This window comes from Zeus faber (genome assembly GCF_960531495.2).
Source record: "Zeus faber genome assembly, chromosome: 1".
Classification (NCBI taxonomy): Eukaryota; Metazoa; Chordata; class Actinopteri; order Zeiformes; family Zeidae; genus Zeus; species Zeus faber.
This window is the reverse complement of record NC_137193.1, coordinates 50,150,506-50,171,405: the sequence shown is the minus strand read 5'-3', so window position 1 is coordinate 50,171,405 and position 20,900 is coordinate 50,150,506. Positions and strand designations below refer to the sequence as shown.

The window sequence follows — 20,900 nt, the reverse complement described above, 5'->3', positions numbered from 1 at the left end:
CTACTGGAAGATACATTCTTGATGTTTCTCAGAAGGGTTAGAATTTCTAAATTGTATGTGGACATTCCCAACTACCCATGCCAATAATGGCAATTGAATGATGTTTAAACAGGTTTTGTTCCCCTCAAAAGAACAAGGAAGTATTTAAATAAATATGTTTGTTAAGGTATGGTATTGTTTGGGATAGTATATACTGTGGCCATTTCAGTTTGAAGAAGAATCTTTAACTGTCACACAGCACACCACACACACACACAGCACACCACACACACCACACACACACCACACACACCACACACACACACACACACACACACACACACACGCGCTTTGGATGGTGGCCAGTGAAATGAGGCCTCTGAGTTTAACCCATCCTTGGCTTGTCCTTCCTCGGGGGCACAGCCAGGAGCAGTGGGCAGCATTCGTGGACGCACCCGGGGACCTGGTCACGAGTGTCCATCGCTGGTCAGACAATGATGGGTGCATGTTTTTGGTAGGGGTCCTTACTGACGTGAGGTGGAGGAAACCCCATGTGAGCACGGGGAGAACATGCAAACTCCACAAAGAAAGGCTCCTATTTGGGAGATAACCCACCGGAGCACGGTGCCAACAGCGCCCCACTTCAGTGACTCCCGTGTGTGGTGATGGAAGCTGTGGACCTGTTATTTTTCAGTGCTTAATCAGTGTCATGAGCAGGGTGCTTATCGGCAAGATTCCCTGTAAATAGACCAAGGAAATGCTACTTTTGTGTTCTCGCCTGTTGCATAACCTTCAGACCGAGTGCACAAACAGCTCCTCTATCTCCAGATGTGCCCAAACAAGGCCCAGGGAGTACAGTAAGGCAGTGGACTGTTGGGTTAATGGGGTGGCAGGGGATGGTGTTGTGACCTGGTTTGAGAATGATGTACCTTCCAACTCCAATATCTAACAGGCCTGAAGCCTGCTTTGTAGCCGCCGCAACAGGCCATGCAGCTTATGCACTCCCGTGCACTACCAGAGAGCACAAGCATTATAGTTGCGCGTTGCTGTGTCGATGACATGGTGATATTTTCTGAAAGACAGGGAGCGCTGTGCACAAACCACCAGGGGAAACTGAAAGAACTGCCATAAACATTACGGCGAAGTCCGGAGGGAAGGATCTGAATAACTAGAAAACGGCAGTAAAATTACACTAGAAAGTGTTAAATGTATGTACATCTATTGTAGTCAGTGCAGTCTTTATTTATATAGATAGATAGATAGATAGATAGATAGATGGATAGATGGATAGATAGATAGATAGATAGATAGATAGATAGATAGATAGATAGATGTGAGTTTGTACACTTGGTGTAAACATAAAGTCCCAAAATAATAATAAAATAGTCCAAATCTTTGGACAGAGAAAGCGCCATCTCCTTCCATTAATTGAACAACCTCTGGTTATTTTTGTGGTCATGCATGCAATCTGTACATTCATACAGATTGTACCTGCAGACCTATTCGGAACGCTTTCATCTGAATTACGTGAAGCACATGGCGTGGAGCTCCAAAAATTGGGAGGTGTGGGCTGTCGTGCAAAATTGCAGTGTGCGCTGTCGCTAGTGCCGCAATTGACACTACGGCAACCATAAAGGAGCCTTGACAAGCTTCTTCCATGTGCTGGCCAGTTAGTATATTCAAAACAGGTCACAGAGGGTGTAGGCGATGCTGGGGCAAAATAACTGTGTGGTTGTTACTGATCACCACCTCTTGCCTGGAAAAGTGCAGGTGTGACCCAACCCCCTCCCCCAAATAACACCCCCAATAGTGTGGTGGATTTGAAATGCAGTGGCATTTCCAATTTCCAGAAATTACAATAAACACTACCAAAACCTAAGCTGTCATAAGACCAGAATGTTAAGCAGTTACAGCATAGCTCTATATCCGATTTCACGACCTATTATCCTCAGCTACTTTTTGTAAATAATAGGGTCCTGCTGCCCAGAAGGGCTTGTGGATTAAATCCCCACTGGAATGTGTTAACAATTGTGTTTCTTCTAGGGACTAACGACAGAATTCTGGCACCTTGCTGTTAATCAACCTCTGTATTCAGCAGATGGGGCGTTTACCATAGGATCAAGGACTTCTGACTCAATTGGGATTCTCCTTCCCTTTAAATGTAGAAAGGCGAACAAGTGAGGTTGATACACGTCAGATGCTATTTCTCACACTGGTTTCTCATGGCAGCTCAAGCATTCATGATCATGATCACTTTTTATACAGCAAAGACTGAGAGGCTCCCCAAGATTCTAGAAGAAGGCTCGTCACTGGATTGTTTGAATCGATAAACAAACACAGAAAAAAGGATAAGCTGAGACTCTACAACATCCCAAAAGTCATTGCACGATCAAGTTTTCTAAAAATAGGCTTGTGTTACACAAGTGGCTTAAACTATCAGGGGTGAATATCTCAATTATCGGTTAAACCCCCCTCTGCCAAGGCACAGTAAAGTTCCAAATAATAGCCCTGTATGTTGTCAAATCACATCAAGTATATTGAGGCACATCGTGATAAAGACAGAGGGGGTGGTTGGTGACCTCCATTGAACCCACTGAGTAATGCATTCAAAATGATGTACTTCCTGTTGCACATGGTCCTTAGCACAACATTGAAATTGAGGATAAGCTTGACAGACCACTGGCAATTACAACAGGGAAGTACTGTATATTCTAAGAGGAAATTGATGAGTGGATGAAGACAAGAGTTATCTGAAACTTGATGTCAGTGGGTCTAAGTTTATTACCGTAGTAAAGGAATAAAAGGGAGAGAGCAAGGGGCGCATCTGGATGAGGTCAAAGGAAGATAATTTAGTTCATGAACAAGACGGACCCTGCCCCCTCATATGAAACTCTTGGCTTCCTGTGGACTTCTTTCTCATCCTCTCAATAACGGCATGTTGTTCTGTTATGTACAGTACAGCCTGTATACCTTGTCTCAATTAAACCCCTCATCAGGTGTACCCACTCCCAAAATAAGATGTCTTCTTTATTTTCCATAACCCTAATATTGCCCGTTATGGGTTGAGGGCAATAAAAAAGGTCTGCTGCTCCTTCTTTAAACAGACCAAACAAAAAATTCTCAATGATTGCATTTAGTGTGCTCAACACTTTCAAGGAATGTTTACCACTGTTGTGAGTGTTACTTTCAATTTTGGCCTCTGTCACACTTGTCACTAATGTATTTGTCATTAAAATGATAAATACATCAGTGACAAGTATGGACACAAGTTGCACTGAGCTCATAATGTAATCAGCTCAGCTAGGCTACATCACACAATTTTCAACATAGCATTGAGTTCGGAACTCTAGTGTAGATGATAAATTACATTTACATTTGGATTTTACATTTAGTCAGTTAGCAGACGCTTTTATCCAAAGCGACTTACAATTATTCAAACACCGATGGACGCAGCCATCAGGAGCAATTAGGGGTTAAGTGTCTTGCTCAAGGACACTACAGCATGCTAGCAGGAGGAGCCTGGGATCGTACCAGCAACTTTTAGATTACTAGACGACCAGCTCTACCTCCTGAGCTACCACATGAACCTTAAGACCATTTCGGCATTATTCCCGACTAGTTGTACCATCTTGGCGACACAGAATGGGGTTAAACTGTTGCAAAGATAAATAACGGTCTGCATCCAAATGCAAAAGTTTGAAAGGTCAACTATTATAAAGTGTTGGGAGCACACGGGATCCAAAAACAGAGCTGACCAAAGAACTGGCACGTGGACATATCAAATTGACAAACTCATTTGTCAACTCTAATGACACCGGCGGCATTGGAGCGAGTGCAACCGCAGTGGAGTTGGCTCCCCAGTTAGTCATCTTTAATTTGCTGGAGTTTAATGTTAACAACAAGAGATTTGTTTCCATGAGCTGCAGACAAATGTTTGATTCTCCAAACCAATCAGAAACTTGCTCAATACACCACCAAACACTGCAATGATCACACAGCACACCGCTAAATGAGGATTTGCGTTTTTCACGTTGTCATTCAAAGGAACGCACTTTTGTTCCCTCAACCTGTTTATCTGCAACTTAGAGCACTTCAGCAAGTCTGACCTTGCAGGAGAGTTGGCCTGAAACAAAAAGACGTGGACTGAGTCAGCTCCGTCAGGTTTACTTGCGGTTAGTTGAAACATTTTTGAATAAAGCTTTACTGTTAGTCTCTAAGCCTGAGGGCACTCAAGCTGGAACGAGAACAAACAGGCGCTCTATCCTTGGAGTCAAGATATTGCACCCGCACATCACAAGCAGTCGTACGCAAACATTCACATCTTATCTGAACATCCTTAGTTTATTATATAATAAAGTTGGCAATGACGCATCATACGTACATAAAGCACGCAGACAGACATGCTTATTAAAGGAATGTTGTTATAACCATCGCTGTATAACATAAAAAAGTATAGGCCAATGGCCCGAACTGATGGTTGTATGAACACAGGGCTATTCCTACGCCCCATCTAATATGCAGTGGTCAAACTAATGTTAATTAAATCAAGCTAGCCCCTAATCACAACTGTTAAAAACAAAAGAAAAAATAAATAAAAGCCAAATGACCATTTACTCAATACTTAATTTAATATTGTCACAACAATAAACACAAGTATCAGCTTCTTAGTGCAGAACATTACATACCAAGCATTTGAATTCTTTTTTTTTTTCTTGGGTACCAGATCTACATAAACCTATCTACATTCTATAATTCTGATAGGTTAAACAACAACCATAAAAGTGACTTCTTCATCATTTAAAGTAGACGTGTTCAAAATAGAGAGTCTGAATGAAGTTCTAAGAACCTTTTGGAGCAACCGTTCCTTTTTTGTGTCCACACTGCAGGAACTAGGAACGATCATAGTACTTACATAGTGCTAACTCCATTTTGTGGAACTTTTTTTTTAGCTCCTACTCTATGGCAGGGACCAACCGGCACAAGAGGAACTTTCAGTGACGTAAGTGCACAGTGACTGGTCGAGACGTAAGTCCACGGCCCCTTGCCCTGAGCGCACAATGGACAGTCCGCCCAGTCGAGACGCATCGCTCTGCGTGGGACCATCCCATGTACACTCAGCGGTAATAAAAAACAAATTAAAAAAAAAAAAGAACAATAAATAGTATTTATTTCTTGTAGATGTAGTTATCAAATTTATTATCTGAGGTTATTTGAATGAATTAACATGTACCCTGTAACCCGGGTGCGGTGCCTCGATGCGAGCCCGTGTCTTATGAAAGTCGGGACTTACTTTTAAATTACCTCTTGTAGATTCAATATGAGTAAAGATCCAGCAACTGGATTGTTTATTTCTAGCCTCAAATTTGTTAAGAGACAGATTTTTGTATACTCATAAGGTGAAATCAGTGAAAGTTACGGCGTAAATACCAGATCATAACGGGAAAAATAAGTCAACTAAAACTGACAAAGACTCCCAAAGGGAACTGACTGGGAGGCAAAGCGTGGAGAACAATAACGAAAACCTATCTCCAGCTTTACCCATAATGCCATGCTTCCTCCATGCATGAAAACCTTTTGGGGTCTGGGTGGTCTAGATTAGGTGTTCAGTCCAGGCTGGCAAACATGTAAACACACACCAAAACGAGCTCATACCTATCGAGGGGCTTCGATCCCCGTAATCTGCTAGATGGGAAGGCTTGGTAGAAAGCTGTGGATGGGTTCCTGTGTTTCCACACGGGGTGGAGAGGACAGAGAAAGAAGATAATCATGAGTAAGGCAAGAAAAAAATTACAACAGGTGGAGGGATGGAGAAGTAAGGAGGAAGTGAATCCTGATCACAGCGAGAAGGTAATGAAGACAGAAAGGGGAGAATCAGATAAATTCAGGTGCAGAGTAAAGGCTGCTTTATAGTTTATAATGCGTCAAATATCCGCCGTAGGTACACCATGCGTCTCTACGTCACCAGCGTAGCCCGCCGCCATAGCTTACGTGCACTTCTCCATAAATTGAACTACACGTAAGGGCGGCGCAAGACCGCAAGAGCTGTGATTGGTCCACTTTTTCCCGCTAGGTGTTTCCAGTTAATTTACGCATACAGTGGAAAACAAAATAGAGCAGATCGAAGGGAGGGTGGCTGAGGAGGTTCCAAAATATGTGAATTTATACGACACATCATCTTTTAATTATAAAGACCAATAAATTACACTCGTGCGTCGTAATGCGAAATATCCGCAATCTGTTTTTATTACGTCCATACCAAAAATGACTCGACATCTATGTTTCAGCGGTCTACGTGAGTAATCACTGATGCAGAATAGGGCCAAACAATTTGGAAAAATAAGCCAATTGTGATTTTTTTTTCGACCAATATTGCGATAAAGTCTGCGATTTTTTTTGAAGTTCCTTATCTTCTGTATTATTCACTAAACACAAGCCATAAATCTTTCTATAGTATGACCAACACAACATTGGATACAGTCAATATATAAACTGCTTTTTAGTGTAAGCCAGGCCTATGTGTTATGATGAAATGAGATGATTCGATGCATGAATTGATATGAATAACATATCTTTACTTAACTATTCAAGTTTAAAAGTACAAACCATCAATCACAATAGAATAATGACTGATTGATTAAAATGTAACATTCTAATGTTACAAAAAAATATGCAGTGTTTCAGCAGAAATGTATTCTTTTTTATAAAAATGTTGCGCGCATAGGGCCACATACATCCTCTTTGTGCTGCAAGTGAATGAGCTTTGTCCGTGCGCGCTATTTTATTTTATTTTTTTGGTTCCTGCAGGTGCAGGAACAGCTTTATGCTCATTAAATTTGACAAAAGGTTACAAATAAAACCAAACAGTCCGACCGGCAAATTCCGATTTCCATTCTGCTGTATGTTGATGACAAATGCATCACTTGACAGCTGCACATACAGACTACACCGCAATTTTCAGTTACAACAATAGTGAGATTGCTGATTTTGATACTGTGTCGTTATTATTGTTCATTATTCACGATGGAACAACAATAATACATGAAACTGTCAATACAATTGAATATGGGACTGTTACCAAGTTTCAGTATAATTCAACCTGTAACTCTCACTGAGTTTTAGTAGGACCAACATATAACTAACATGGACATGTCCAGTTCAAACTTCAAACGAAAGCCTTTCCCTTTAAGGGCAAAGTTACATTTTATATATTTATATGGTTCTTTGCAAATAACTTGCAATCATTACAAAAAAAATAAAAATAATAAATAAATGGCCGACTCTTCCCACTTTTGTTCACTGGAAGTCCTCCTTCCCTCACCGTGCGTTAAACCAACTGAATCAAATGGAACGACTCGTTTGACTGAGTGGCTCGTTCTCAAAAAAGAGTCAAACTTTTCATCACGAGCAGAGCTCGATTAATATGCAGTCTGCACAATGTTGGAATATTGTCAGGTGCTAAATAAATAATTTATCTAATCTTTGTTTACCTAAGTACCACCAAACAGCTGACATATTCTTTCTTTCGCTCTCTTTTTGAGCTTCAACTACGTTACATTACGTTGGTATTGGGTTTGAGTATCGGGGCATTTTTTTACAAAAACAGTACATGAGCACAGTATCAGGCAGGTAAATTTGACCGGCACAGAATCTGAAAATATATCTGACACAGATCGGCCGGTGAAAACCAACCTATTCCGGTCACCGGTCGATCGATTGGTCCATCTCACGTTTTATATGTTAACATTAGTCACATTTCTGTGCTTTATTATAACAATCCCACTTCCCATTTTACCTCACAATGCAGAGTTTAATCTCAGTACCACTGCTTATCAGTGGATGTTCAGTGAGAGGAGAGGGAGGGCTTACAGAACCACAGGTCGTAGCATCCGGTCCAATCCGAGGGATGTAGTTTAAATACCCAATAAATGTACGCTATTGTTTTGAATTGATTCATTTCCGTCATTCAAACACATACACACACCCTTTTTTTCCCCCTGAGTTTCAGCTGGCATTTCATACCTGCATACATTGACAAAGAATTGTGTAGTGGGTACACAGAATGCCTGCAGGTTGGCAGGTCTACAATCCTTTTTCCATTTTTTGGGGCCGCTTCCTAAAATCTCAAAAGATTAAGAGCGGAAGAGCTTAATAGAAGGGTTAAATCGTATAGTTATCCCGGAGAAAGGAGCCGTCCCATCTCCTCCTCTCTGCTCCCGGGAGGAGGACACAGCCCGAAAGTTAGTCCAATTTTTTTGCATTTCTTTTTTTCCCTTTCTATTTTTTATTTTATTTATTTTTAAGTCGCAGCTGTTGCGATTTGAAAATTGTGTTCTACTGTATTACATTGCAATGTAATTATTTGATTGATTATTTGTTCAGCCCTAATGCAGAACTATAAATACAAGGACCAGCGTAGACACCCACGGTGTACCTATGACAGCTATTCGGCGCTGAACTATAAGAACCTGAAGAGTGTGACACAAGGGTGAAAATAAGAGGCATGCCCCTCCCAAGAAGTAAAATGAGAGATGCAGAGGGACACAGACAAACAGAAGAAGGGAATGTTAACAATAAGACCGTGAGAGGAGACGTGCAAATATGAGACGCAAAAAGATTGAGACAGGAAATTAGAAATATAATTGCAGTGAGAGAGGAAAGAGATGAAGAATGACAACAACAAATCAATTGAAAGAGAAAAAATGCAAGAGCCATGATCACCTTGTCTAAGCAAATCCCCAAATCATCCCCTAAAGCCTAAACCTATGCACCAACCGATGCACCAATCCCATGTAAATAAGAGAGAAATTGAGTGACTGTTGAGCCCTCCAATTGAACCCTTGAAACCAAGAAAACGTGCAGATTGAAAGAGCCAACAGGTATTTGTAAATGAGTGCGTCCCAGAGATTTGTAGTATTTAACTCTAGTTCGAGAGGGTGAGAGATACTCAAAGACATGAGGATGTGACAGTTGGAACTGTAGCAACATGTCACAGGAAGTTTCTGATGTATTGCAGACACATTTTATTTGCAACCTTATTGCCTGTAAGAAAATCTGTATTCATTTATCTTTGCCCGAGACACAAAACTCTCACCAGAAAACTGCCGCTGTCTGTTGTTAACCCGGGGAAGAAATGGCACCAGGATGCACTGTGGGAAGAAGGCAAGCCAGCAGAAGCAGTGAAATACTCTGGCAATGTTCTGCCTGGAAACCTTCAGTCCTAGTTACTTTAGCCGGGTTTCTACTGCAGGAACTTACCCCAGGAACTAGGAACCTTTGGAGGAAAACTCGTTTCGGGGCATTTCCACCGAAGACCAGGGTCTAAATTAAGTTCTGGGAACCAAAAAGTCTCTGCTAGGGGGGTAATACTTTTCACAAGTCCAGGAACTTTGGGGTTGGGGCTTTTAGTGCTGAGCATTTCTGATCGGTCGAGTACTCGCAGCATTTTATTTCAGACATCTGTAGCCGCAAACCGATGGTTCAGTCTGGTGTGTGTGTGTGTGTGTGTATAAATATATGAACACACAAACTGAAATGTGGTACATATAGTGTAGCGAGTACAATTTTGCCCTCCTACACAGTAAACCCAAGTTCGTTGGCCCCTGTGTGAACGCGTTTTTTGTTTCAAGCTTGATAATAAAATCTTGATTGTGAGTGAATTAACTTTTGACAGGAACTACAAGTACAGGTAAATAAGATGGATAAAGAAAGACAACCAATGTGATATTTCCACATTATCACTTTGGTTGTCTTTCTTAATCCAGTTCATCTTTCTTGTTGGTGTATCGTTTTCTGAATCTTACTGCCACCTACTGGACTGGAGCAGTTTGTGGTCTAGTTTTTCATAGGTCAGCAGAGTAATTTGCGTAGTCTTTACGGGTCTTTAGACTGCAGTGGAAATGCAGACAAGAACGGGCTAAAGGAACCTTTTAGCTACGTGAAAAAAGTTCCTGGGACTAAAAGTTCCGGGTACTTTGGGTGGAAACGCGGCTTTTGGCATGTATCATCTATAGGGCTGTGCAATATGGTCAAAATCTTCTATCCCGATAAGAAATTTCATATCTGGATAACAACATATCGCTATATAGAACGCTTTCTGTATATTCAATTAATAAATCGTTTATATTAAAAAAGAAAAACACATGGTAAAGCCTCTTGATGACATGGCACAGCATGAGAAGGCACTTGATAGAGCTCTCAAATTCACAGGAGAGCCAAATAAATGACATATATAAATCCAACTTGTTTGCAAAATTGAAGATGTAAACTTTAATTCACTCAAACCTTGTACTAAAACGCGATTAGCAAACAAAAAGCTTCTCTGGTTCAGCTCGGTCGTTACCCTCACCTTGTGGCCAAATAAAATAATCCATCCAACGAGTCATTTCCGGAGGAGTCACGTTCCTACATTTTGTTACCAGTACCCTCACAGATAACGTAAAGCACTGTGACATCAAATATTGCCGTAAAGCAGTTCTACTGCTGATTTGCGACATGGCAATAGAAACCGTCTAAAAAATGTATATATTCACGATAGTCATTTTTCTATCGTCAGTGTTACCCCTATATGCACCTAGCAGCGGCGGTACACGGGTAATGAAATATGACCACCACTGCTGAAATATTTTATTTATGCATATATTATTTTATTTTTTTTTACACGAGGAGAGGAGCGGGGTGGAGAGGGCTCCATCTTATCGCTATAGAACTAACGTTATATTATTTTGCTATGGACGCTTCATACCCAGGTAAATTCAGACACCTGTGAGTAAAGCATATAAATGAGAAACTTTGCACATAGCTGATAATGTCTGCACAACGATAATAACAACAAGCACCGGGTAGATGTCAACAATTAAGTAAGCAATGTTGACCGCAGATTCAGGATTATCATTCGCTGAAAGGAAAACAGCCCTGCAACTTCACATGGGTATCGCTGCACTCGGAGTGCTGTTGGCACGGTAACGGCAAGTGGACAGTCAACAGAAAGCCTGTTATAATCTGAAACTCCCAACACAGACCGAAAAACCACAGGCTGTGGGGGAGCAGTGCAAGCAGGTGCTAGGCATTAGCAGCCTGCCGACTAAAAGTGTAAACACACAGTCACTTCCGGGTCCGTAGTTTCGTGAGACTGGAATACCTGGTGGCTGTAACACGTATTAACTGCCAAAAGCTTCCGAAGACACAGAAGAATTTCGGGTAGCTGTTTATAATAATGATAAGCACGAGGGCCACAGCACATTACGTATACACATCGATCAGCCACAACATTAAAACCCCTGACATGTGAAGTCAATAACAATGCTCATATCCTCACAATAGCTCCAATCATGGGGTGGGATATATAAGGCAGCAAGTGAACAGTCAGTTCTTGAAGTTGATGCGTTTGGAGCAGGAAAAATGGCCAAGCTTAAGGATCTGAGCATCTTGCACAAAGGCCAAATTGTGATGGCTAGACTACTCAGTCAGAGCATCTCCAAACAGCAGGTCTTGTGTGGTGGACGTAGTGGTTAGAACCGACCAAAAGTGGTCCAAGGAAGGACAACCAGCGAACCAGTGACAGGGTCTTCTTGTTCGAGCGGACAGGCTACAGAAACTCAAGATAACCACTCTGTACAATTGTGGTGAGCAGAAAAACATCTCCCGATACACAACACGTCAAACCTTGAGGCGGATGGATGGGCTACAACAGCCGAAGACCACGTCGGGATCCACTTCTGCCAGCCAAGAACAGAAAGCTGCTGGTCAGATGAATCTCGATTTCTGCTGAGGCTGTGTACACAGATGGTAGGGTCAGAATTTGGTGCCAACAGCATGAATCCATGGACCCAACCTGCCTTGTGTTAACGATCCAGGCTGGTGGCGGTGGTGTAACGATGTGGGGAATTTTTTCTTGGCACACTTTGGGCCTGTAAATACCAATCGATTATCGCTTGAATGCCAAAACCTACTGTATTTGAGTATTGTTGCTGACCATGTGGATCGCTTCATGGCCACAATTGAACCATCTTTCCATTGGCTACTTCCAGCGTGATAATGCACCATGTCACAAAGCAAAAGTCACTTCAAAGTGGTTTCATGAACATGGCAATGAGTTCAATGTTCTTCAGTGGCCTTCCCAGTCACGGCTCTGAATGTAGTAGAACACCTTTAGGCTGTGATACAGCCTAAAGGTGTGATACCTCGCCTGTGTTAGCATAGCGTTCCTAATAAGGTACTCAGTAAGTGTGTGTGTGTGTGTATGTGTGTGTGTATATATATATATATATATATATATATATATATATATATATACACACACACACACACATACACACACACACACACACACATATTCACAAAAACGTATACTCACAAAAAGTTAGGGATATTCGGCTTTCGGGTGAAATTTCAGGATGAACCTGAAATGCACTATAACCTTTACAGGTGAACTTAATTTTGACGTCCTTTGGCCACATCCCACACTGATGAGCGCTTCATTGTGAACAGTGCCCTGTGGAACCGGATGATGATGATGCCACTCAACTCCAGGCACATTTAAGGGAGGTGAGAGGCATCCAAGTGTCACGTCAGACCATTCAAAACGGTTTACATCAGCGTGGTCTGCGTGCTAGACGACCTGCAAGGGTACCTGACCACACCACCAGGCAAAGCTTGTACCTCTTTGTAAGTTGTCCTTGGCTCTTTTTCTACCATTCACAATATCCTTCTGTTCAATCTGGGGTCGATTTTCTCCGAGCAGCCCTGTCCAGGTAGGTTGGCTACAGTCTCATGGAGCTTAAGCTTCTTAATAATATTTGCAACTGTAGTCACAGGAACATCAAGCTGCTTGGAGAAGGTCTTATAGCTTTTACCTTTAACTTGCTTGCCTATAATTTTCTTTCTGATCCCCCCAGACAGCTCTCTCCTTTTCTTCCTCTGGTCCATGTTCAGTGTGGTGCACACGATGATACCAAACAGCAGAGTGACTACTTTTTCCATTTAAATAGGCTGAATGACTGATTATAAGATTGAAGACATTTGTGACACCAATTCAAGAAAACAGTTAGTTTGAAATATCGCTATAATCCAATTATTTATAATCCTTTCTAAGGGGTCCCAACAAATCTGTCCAGGCCATTTCAGAATACAATTGATCTCTTTAGCAATAATTGATCTCTTTTCACAGTTTCTTTGCTTTACTCTGACATAACAAAGGCATGCAGGTTTACATGAGAAAATTGCTTTTAATTTCATCACTTTTCAGGAGGAATGAAGCATTGTTTCAATGAGCTGTAAGGGTACCAACAAATTTGTCCACGTCTGATTGTCATTCGATTATCTCGACAACTGTTCACCCAATCTAGTTCACACTTGGCGAGTTTATTGCTGGGACCCAAGGATGTGTTGTGTCGAATTTGGACACGCAACACTAATATTAATACACAGCGAACAGCGGGAGGAGGAGGGTGGCTTAAGGGCTCAGCGACTGAGTCACTTTCGTCTGGAGTGCAGGCCGTTCTGAACAGTGCAGTAGGGGCAGGCGATATTGCAAAATTTAGTTTCGATCCAATACAAAGTAATACCAAGGCCAGAATCACCTAAAACAAACTGTTATTATTGGTTTTGATAGGATAAATGGTGTACAGGAATGCGCAGCGGATCTCTTTCACTGATCACTTTTCTACCCGTGTCTACGGCGTTGACTTAACGTGCATGCGGAAAGGATCTCCCGTTCACCACAGTGACGTGCACCAATCAAGCGCAAGTGAGGAAATATACTGAGGGAAACTGATCCCTTCTTTGGTATCTATCCTATTGACGCTAGAATGGACCTTCAAAATGAGATGTAGTATCGGTAGTATTGATACTTTATCCACTCACCCGTACAATGCAGCCCGTTCCGAACATGCATGTATCGAACGGGCACAGCACTAGTTTATCTTAATGTAATCCCAAATTCACTAGCTATAGAAAATGTATTTGGTTAAAACCTTGATCATTGTCAAATATCTATTAAAACATGTCATAATTTTCAAATTTACATCCGAGTGTTTCTCTGTTGATATTTTATATAGACCCTACTGATGTTTAACAATGAACCCCAAAAGCAACGGCCAGGGCCAATTTGGCCTGAAGGGCTCATTCTGATAGGATAACTAAGAGATAATAGATATTTTGTAAGTACAAAAGAACTAAACAAATATGTAATCATAAAAGTTGCCAAATAAATATCAGACTGTTTTAAATGTATGGCAGCTCAGAGCCTGAAATGTGACACTGATGCCTGTTAACAGCCTTTAGCCCGAAAGTGTTTTTGCAACAATATATTATATCAATAAAGCCTGAAATGAATTACCACTTAAAACCAGGTTGATTATACAAATCATTGCAGTACAGGAGAAGCGTCGAGGTCTAAAAGGAAATTGCAGATTGCACAAGACTATCCATCTTGTCCCCTTCAGTTAATGGTAGTCATCCTTCTGTCTGCACTACATCCATCAGCACTCCTGTGGTAGTCCTTAAGTAAGAGTCACCTCCAAAACCATGATGCTGACAACTTTACTACATCCGTGGCTCTTCTTCTTGCTAAGGGCCTTGAGGACATAAGACCTTAGCAGGCTGGAATTTGGAATGCATTAACAAACAAGAAAAGCTTTGCCATCCATGCATTGCTACTTTGACAGACGTTTTGTGCTTCTCCAGATACGCTTCAGCAAGAACGGCATAATTCTGAGCTGCCTCATGCGAAACCGGAGCTCTTCGCTTCAGAGGCACATACACGACATACCTCTCCCTCGAGCAGCTCCTAGCTGCACCGGATACTGTTTTTACACCAAAATTAGTGTGAATATGCAGTTATATTTATTTATTTTATTATTTTTTTATTTTTCCCCAAACGTGGGTAAACCCACTAAAAATAGTTGACTGTGCCTTTCCCATTGCTAGTAGGAGTGTGGTTTTTTTTTTTTTTCCCCTTGTATTACGTTCAACATCAAGAACACACCGGAAAACTTGAACATGAAAAGGGGCTCCTCATGTTTCCAGTGTGATTGGGGGGGAAAGAAAACAGTAAAAAGCAGCATGGAGTCAATGGAATCATCAATGATCGCACCGACGTGAGGTGCACAGGCATCAGGCCCGGTCCTTTGGCGGTGGAGAGCGGAGACGCTCCTCCGGTTTGTAGGCCGCCTTGGGGTGGTGGTGCTGGAGTGGCTCTGAGCCCGGCGGGGAGCATAGGGGTTCTCCGAGCGGTGCCCACGGACCGGTCCACACACTCATAACCACACACACTCTTCATGGTTCCGCATACAGAAAAAAAAAAAAAAAATCAATAACTTCTGTTTTTGGATTCAAAATTGGATATGAAATGATCTAATGATACATGGATATTAGAGGTATAACGATCGGTTCAGTATGCATTACAAACCAAACGATTCGTTAGAATAATCCGTTCACCAAATACCGGTTAAATTTTTAATATGATAGAAAACATTTATATCGTGATAATGGCAATGACTTGTTTACGAAGTTGGGGACATTAAACAGCTTAGCTTACCGCGGCCAGCACATCCGGGTTAGGGGACCCAGTCCTCTTATGTGCCTGTAGTAAATACTGTTTACTTTGTGAACGTTTAAAAGAATAAAGATATTTTTGTTATCTAAACATTTTACCTCTTTTTTATTAGTAGTTAAATACTTTTAATTCATATTTTTCAACTTGAACATGTATTCTCGGCTAATTTATTGTGGTGCTGTGCAAAATTCCATCGTTTAAATATTGGTAACTTAGTAGATTTTCATTTTGTAAAAACACACCGAGTTCCAGATAAAAACAGAATTGTTTCTTCTGTTTGTATTTGTTTATAACTACTACAGTACTGCATTTAATTTTTCACAAGGAGCTATTTTTGTTTTATATGCTGCCAAGACACCCCAGACGATGAGTCAGGTATAGCGCCATCACTGTTCCAAGTCAAAAAAGATCATACTTTATGATATTAGTTATAATGAATTAAATCTTAAAAAAAAAAAAAAAAAAAAAAATCAAGGAAATTTCTCAGGCATTTCCCCTTTTTTGCTGAATGGAAAAACATACCTAACCATGAAACCACTATTCGTCGTATCAAACCAATCCGCGAATCTTATTACACCCCCAGCAGATATTCCTGTCTATTTACGTGGCAACATCCTGAAACGGGGCGAAATTTTGGCGTGTCTACCCAGGTGTCATGTCTCCATCACTGCTGATCGGAGCTGGAGCCGACAAATACCAGTGGCTACTGCAGAGTCATTTGTCCTTGGAATAAATGCAGAGTGTAACCTTTTCCACTGAAGGCAAAAGCCAGATGTTAGCGGATGTCAACAGGATTTTTGTGCAGTGGAAAAGAGGTATTAGACACATGTGAAAACAACCGAAATAGCTGGCTTGATTAGAAAGGGACAGAAGCTTTGAAGGCAACAGGGTTGTTTTTTTTAAGGCAACAAGGAGGCCACAGGTTGTGGAAAGAAAAATACATGACATGAACCTCACATAAATAGATACAGTGGTAAACAGTAATTTGGCCTAAATTCTGCCCTGCAGCACTCCTGATCAGGTCGCTGCGAGTCCTTGGCTCATGTGAAGGACAGTTCTGAGAAAAAATGAATAGCTGTCAGTGGAGCCTAGGATGATGATGTTTCAGCCTTAAGTTTTTCGGAGAACGCTGTCTGAGTGCACAAAGGCACTTGTTGTTTGGTCTTTAACTTTAAAGTTGCCAATCTCCTTTTCGTCATTTTCGGTGGTACCTATGGCGGTAATTGAACTGCAGGTATGTTTTTGGACTTCACTTCCCAGAGTTTCAAACAGTGTCGCCTGTGTGACATCAGTCAGTTGCCTTCATCTGAACATCAAATTTGTTACTTTTTCTTTGGATTTGCACTTGTTTTTGAAGTTTTATCATCAGTAGTCACCGATCTTTTCTGTGTTTGTTCGGCCGGGGAAAAAAAGTACACCAAGTGACTTCCGGCCTGCCACTGTCCCCTCGATAAGGTGTTTTTTTATGAACGGCCCAGGCCAATCCTGCTCCCTACGGGGATCACGTTAATGATCCTTCCGCAGGTTCACCTACAGACTTCTACTTCCTCAAGATAGTCAAGTTTGATTGTCTCCTCTGCACCCGGCGCAGGAGCCGCAGAGTTGAAGAAGAGCAAGGCTGCTCTGTTAGCGCCCTCTACCCGCTCTTCTACACCAACCACTGCTGGGTGATGGAAAACGCGTCACTAACTATGCACCGCTTGGATTTTTCCTGGGAATGTCGCCACTGACACCTAAAGTTATTAATACTCAGAATATTGCAAATTAAAGGGATTTCATCAGTGGGCCATAGGCTCAATCACCTTCACGTGACCTCAACAGTGATTAACAGACATTTATTTAAATGAAAATCTTCGAGATTGTAGCTTTACGCAAAGCCCTTTTTTCTTAACATTTACCCAATTGTATACTTTCAAGTTCCCAATAAATCTACAGTCTGGTGAGGAAATGTGAACACAGGGTATTCACAATGCTTACAATTCACATCCCAACATCTCTGCCATGCAAGCCACAATAGACAGAAATTGTGAGGCTATTGTTCAGACAAAATAAATTGATCTGAAATAAAATGACGAGGCAAGCAGAAATCGAAAACCCTCAAACTCCAATAAAAATGCTTTGTGTTGAAAAGCAATGCCTGTACCACTGACTTGATATTGGACTCTATACAAAAGCTGCCCATTATCTGTCTAGTCATAGAGCAAGAATATCTGGTTTTTGTAGAACAGTATCAATGTCAGGCAACATGTAACAGCATCTATTTACATTTCCCAAGATTCTAGAATTATTAAAGTGTAGATTGTGCAGAATGAGTAGATTTCTTATGTGATTTTTGTATTTCTTTTTTATTTTGATTATAGGTATAGAAAATAATGTGCCATATCTTCCCCGAGACACCAGCTCCCAGATTTCCTGAGGGGAACCCTGACACCATGCTTGAAAATGGCATTTTAATGAAGGAAATATGTATTCTCATGAGTCTCCACAGAGGATATTATAGTTAACTTTGCGATCGATAATATTTTGGTGCAGTCCACAGTGCAACCATATTTGTGTGAGTCAGAGTACAAAGCATAAGAAATTCAACAATGAGAAGCCAAGGCTGCCATTGTGGTGCCTGTTAATCCAGAAATAGCTAGCAGGGACAACAACTAAGCAGAGCTTGGAACACACTACACAGTTCAGGGGGTTGTCACAACATTTGAGACTTGCGGCTTCAACAACTTTCTTAAACAATTCGAAAAATCACTTCAATCATTACTCTTGAGCTACGATGAAAAGTCATACTTGAAAGAAAAACATCTTCCCGGAAGAGAGAGACACAGGGTTCAACCACTGGGCCATTTGCTTGAAGCAGAGTCACATGCAACTATGCGATCTATGACAGCAATCCCTGGTCCATGATGCCTGCTTGACAGGAGATTTATGAGCAAAAACTTCGCTCAACAAATAAACTCTGTTAAAGTTACACTGACAATTATCACAAGGAAGTATTTTCAATGTAAGCACGTGGACCAAAACCGGTAGCAATCCCCAAGTAGTGGAATATTACATAAATCAATAGTGATGCCAAAAAACCTGAAACAGAATCCCTCACAAATAAGTCATAGCAGATACCAGCAGAATAATAAGAGTTAAATGCCTGTTCCAGTCAGTCGCCGGAGCAGGGATGTAGAAAAGCATGTAAATCAAATAAAGCCACTCTACTTGGACAGGTTAACAATAATGATAAAGTACACAAGTTAAGGAAGAGGGGATTAAGTGGGACTTTTGGGTATGAAAAACATATTCCATTTCTCAAATCTTCTGAGAAAGTCTTTGCAAGTAGAAATGGTCCCAAAAAAAGGACACACAGTACCCCGGATTACCTCGCAACAATTGCAGTTTCAGGGAGGGTAAAAACTGTTATTTTATGATTATGTAACTTTAACAAGCAACCTTGAATCCATATACAAACATGGGAAATGCTTATTTAACCAGGAAAGCACCAACGACTTATGGGGTATGTTTTGAATGCAAAGGCCCCTTGTTTTCCTGTACTTATTTTTCCTGCATTGCTAGCCCATCGCTGCTCCTCAACACACACCGGACGGAACAGAACATATCCCCACACGGATATGAGTATACGACCATATGTTTTTTTATACCACCGAATCTCATTGTGCAGAGTGGTTTATAGCTGCAGCAGGATGCAGGGGCAGGGTGAGTCAGCTGGATTGGCGATGAGATGCAGTGCAGCAGTAAGAGAACGCTGCTCTTACAGCAGTGAATAAGGCTACGCTGTTGCAAGGGAGGAAAAGGCGGAAATCTGGGTCGTGCCTCTCAGCATGGGGCCAGGCGTGCAGCGATAACCAAAGCAAGTAGGCAAAGACCCCAACTGTGATCTCCACTACGGACACTCCACTGGGCCGAACACAGTCCCATCTTTGTAGAGACTGTGGTTACAGCATGGTGGAAGGTTTCTGGTTTGCAGTGGAATAGGGTAGGAGGTTGTCTTTCCAAATCTCTAAGCCATGATATTAAATTACATGTCTTAGGTTCATCTCTGACTCTGGCTAAACAGACCACTGTGAATAAGATCCCAAATCAGCTTTTACCTTGTTTAAACAGGTTCCAACACTGACAAATTTATGCAAATTTTATATGCTATTGTTACTATTCCACAGTCAGTCGTTTCAATTTAGAATCCGAGGTGGTTTGTTTGTTTTATTTGCCAAATGATCATCAGCCCAGAGGTCAACTATTCTGATCAATTAAAAAAAAAAAAAACTGGGTTCAACTCGATGGGCTCAGATGGTTAAAGTTCAAGTTCATAGGCACAGAATAAGGTTTCAAGCATGACATCAACCCATTGCACTCCACTGTGATGCCCCTCGAGCCTTTTTCGGTCTCAGCTTGTCAGGGCTGCTCCACGACTACGGTGCCGTCTCCCTTTGGGGACAATCTAAGCAATCTGGGTCATCCTGGGGAGGATGACCCATAACCAGAGGGTCATGAATTAGAAATTAATATCCGTTCCTTCTCCTAGCTGGATGCTTCTCCCCGCACTTCTTATTGTTGACAAGGTAGATAAATCAATAACCAGAACATATTTTTGTTTTGGGAGAGCAGAGCGGAGGATGCCTCTCCATGTGCCCCTGTCTCCCTCTCCCTCTGCAATTATGGGATCATTTTGGTTTTAAACCAGATGCAACCGGCAAGCCGAAGGACGTAAAATAAGTAATTTGTGTCTTCCCAAATGCGGCCCGGGAGAGAGCACTGGGTCTCCTACGGCCTTAATAAGGCGCGGGGGGGGTTGTAGGCAGCGCTCGAAAATCTCACAACAAAGGATAAACAGCTCGGGAGCAAAATAAAAGAATCAAAGGTGTAATTATCCCGGCGAAAGCCGGTCCCGGTCTGGGTCTCTGCTCACCAGAGGAGGAGGCGGTGACTGCAGCTCCCACACCACTGCCCCCCCACCCCCAGGCAGTCACTGTCCCCCCTTTGCACCATTTCTTTCTCTATAAAAATATGTGCATTTCACATTTGCAACTTTTAAGTTCTTCCTTCAGAAAAACAGACAATTAAATAATGGAAAATAAATAATGAAGAAAGAAAAAAAAAAAAAAAAAAAAGGTAACATTTATGTCCTTAAAGGACTGGTAATCTAGTGAAATTAAGATGGCCACTATTACTTATTTCCATTTTTTTTGGTTAAAAACAAAGTCCTGCAACTGATGCAAGCCCCTCCTTTTCAAGGCATTAACACTATTCTGAGATAAAGAACCCCAACTTCCTCAGAAGAGGAAGATGGGCCTTTTTACACAGATTGATCAGTGGCTGAGCAATTGTGAAGGAGAGATCATGTTCTGCAATGAACGTGCATACA

At 41.6% G+C, this 20,900-nt stretch overlaps 1 protein-coding gene across 1 annotated transcript in view; it reads right to left on the bottom strand.

Moving 5' to 3' along the window:
* tsc22d2 (TSC22 domain family 2) overlaps nt 1-20,900 on the bottom strand; it is a 41,818-nt gene that overhangs the window by 7,659 nt on the left and 13,259 nt on the right. Inside the window, exon 2 of the mRNA XM_080014334.1 lies at nt 5,632-5,700. Coding sequence (XP_079870460.1) covers nt 5,632-5,700 — 69 coding nt within the window. The remainder of the gene's footprint in view (nt 1-5,631; nt 5,701-20,900) is intronic.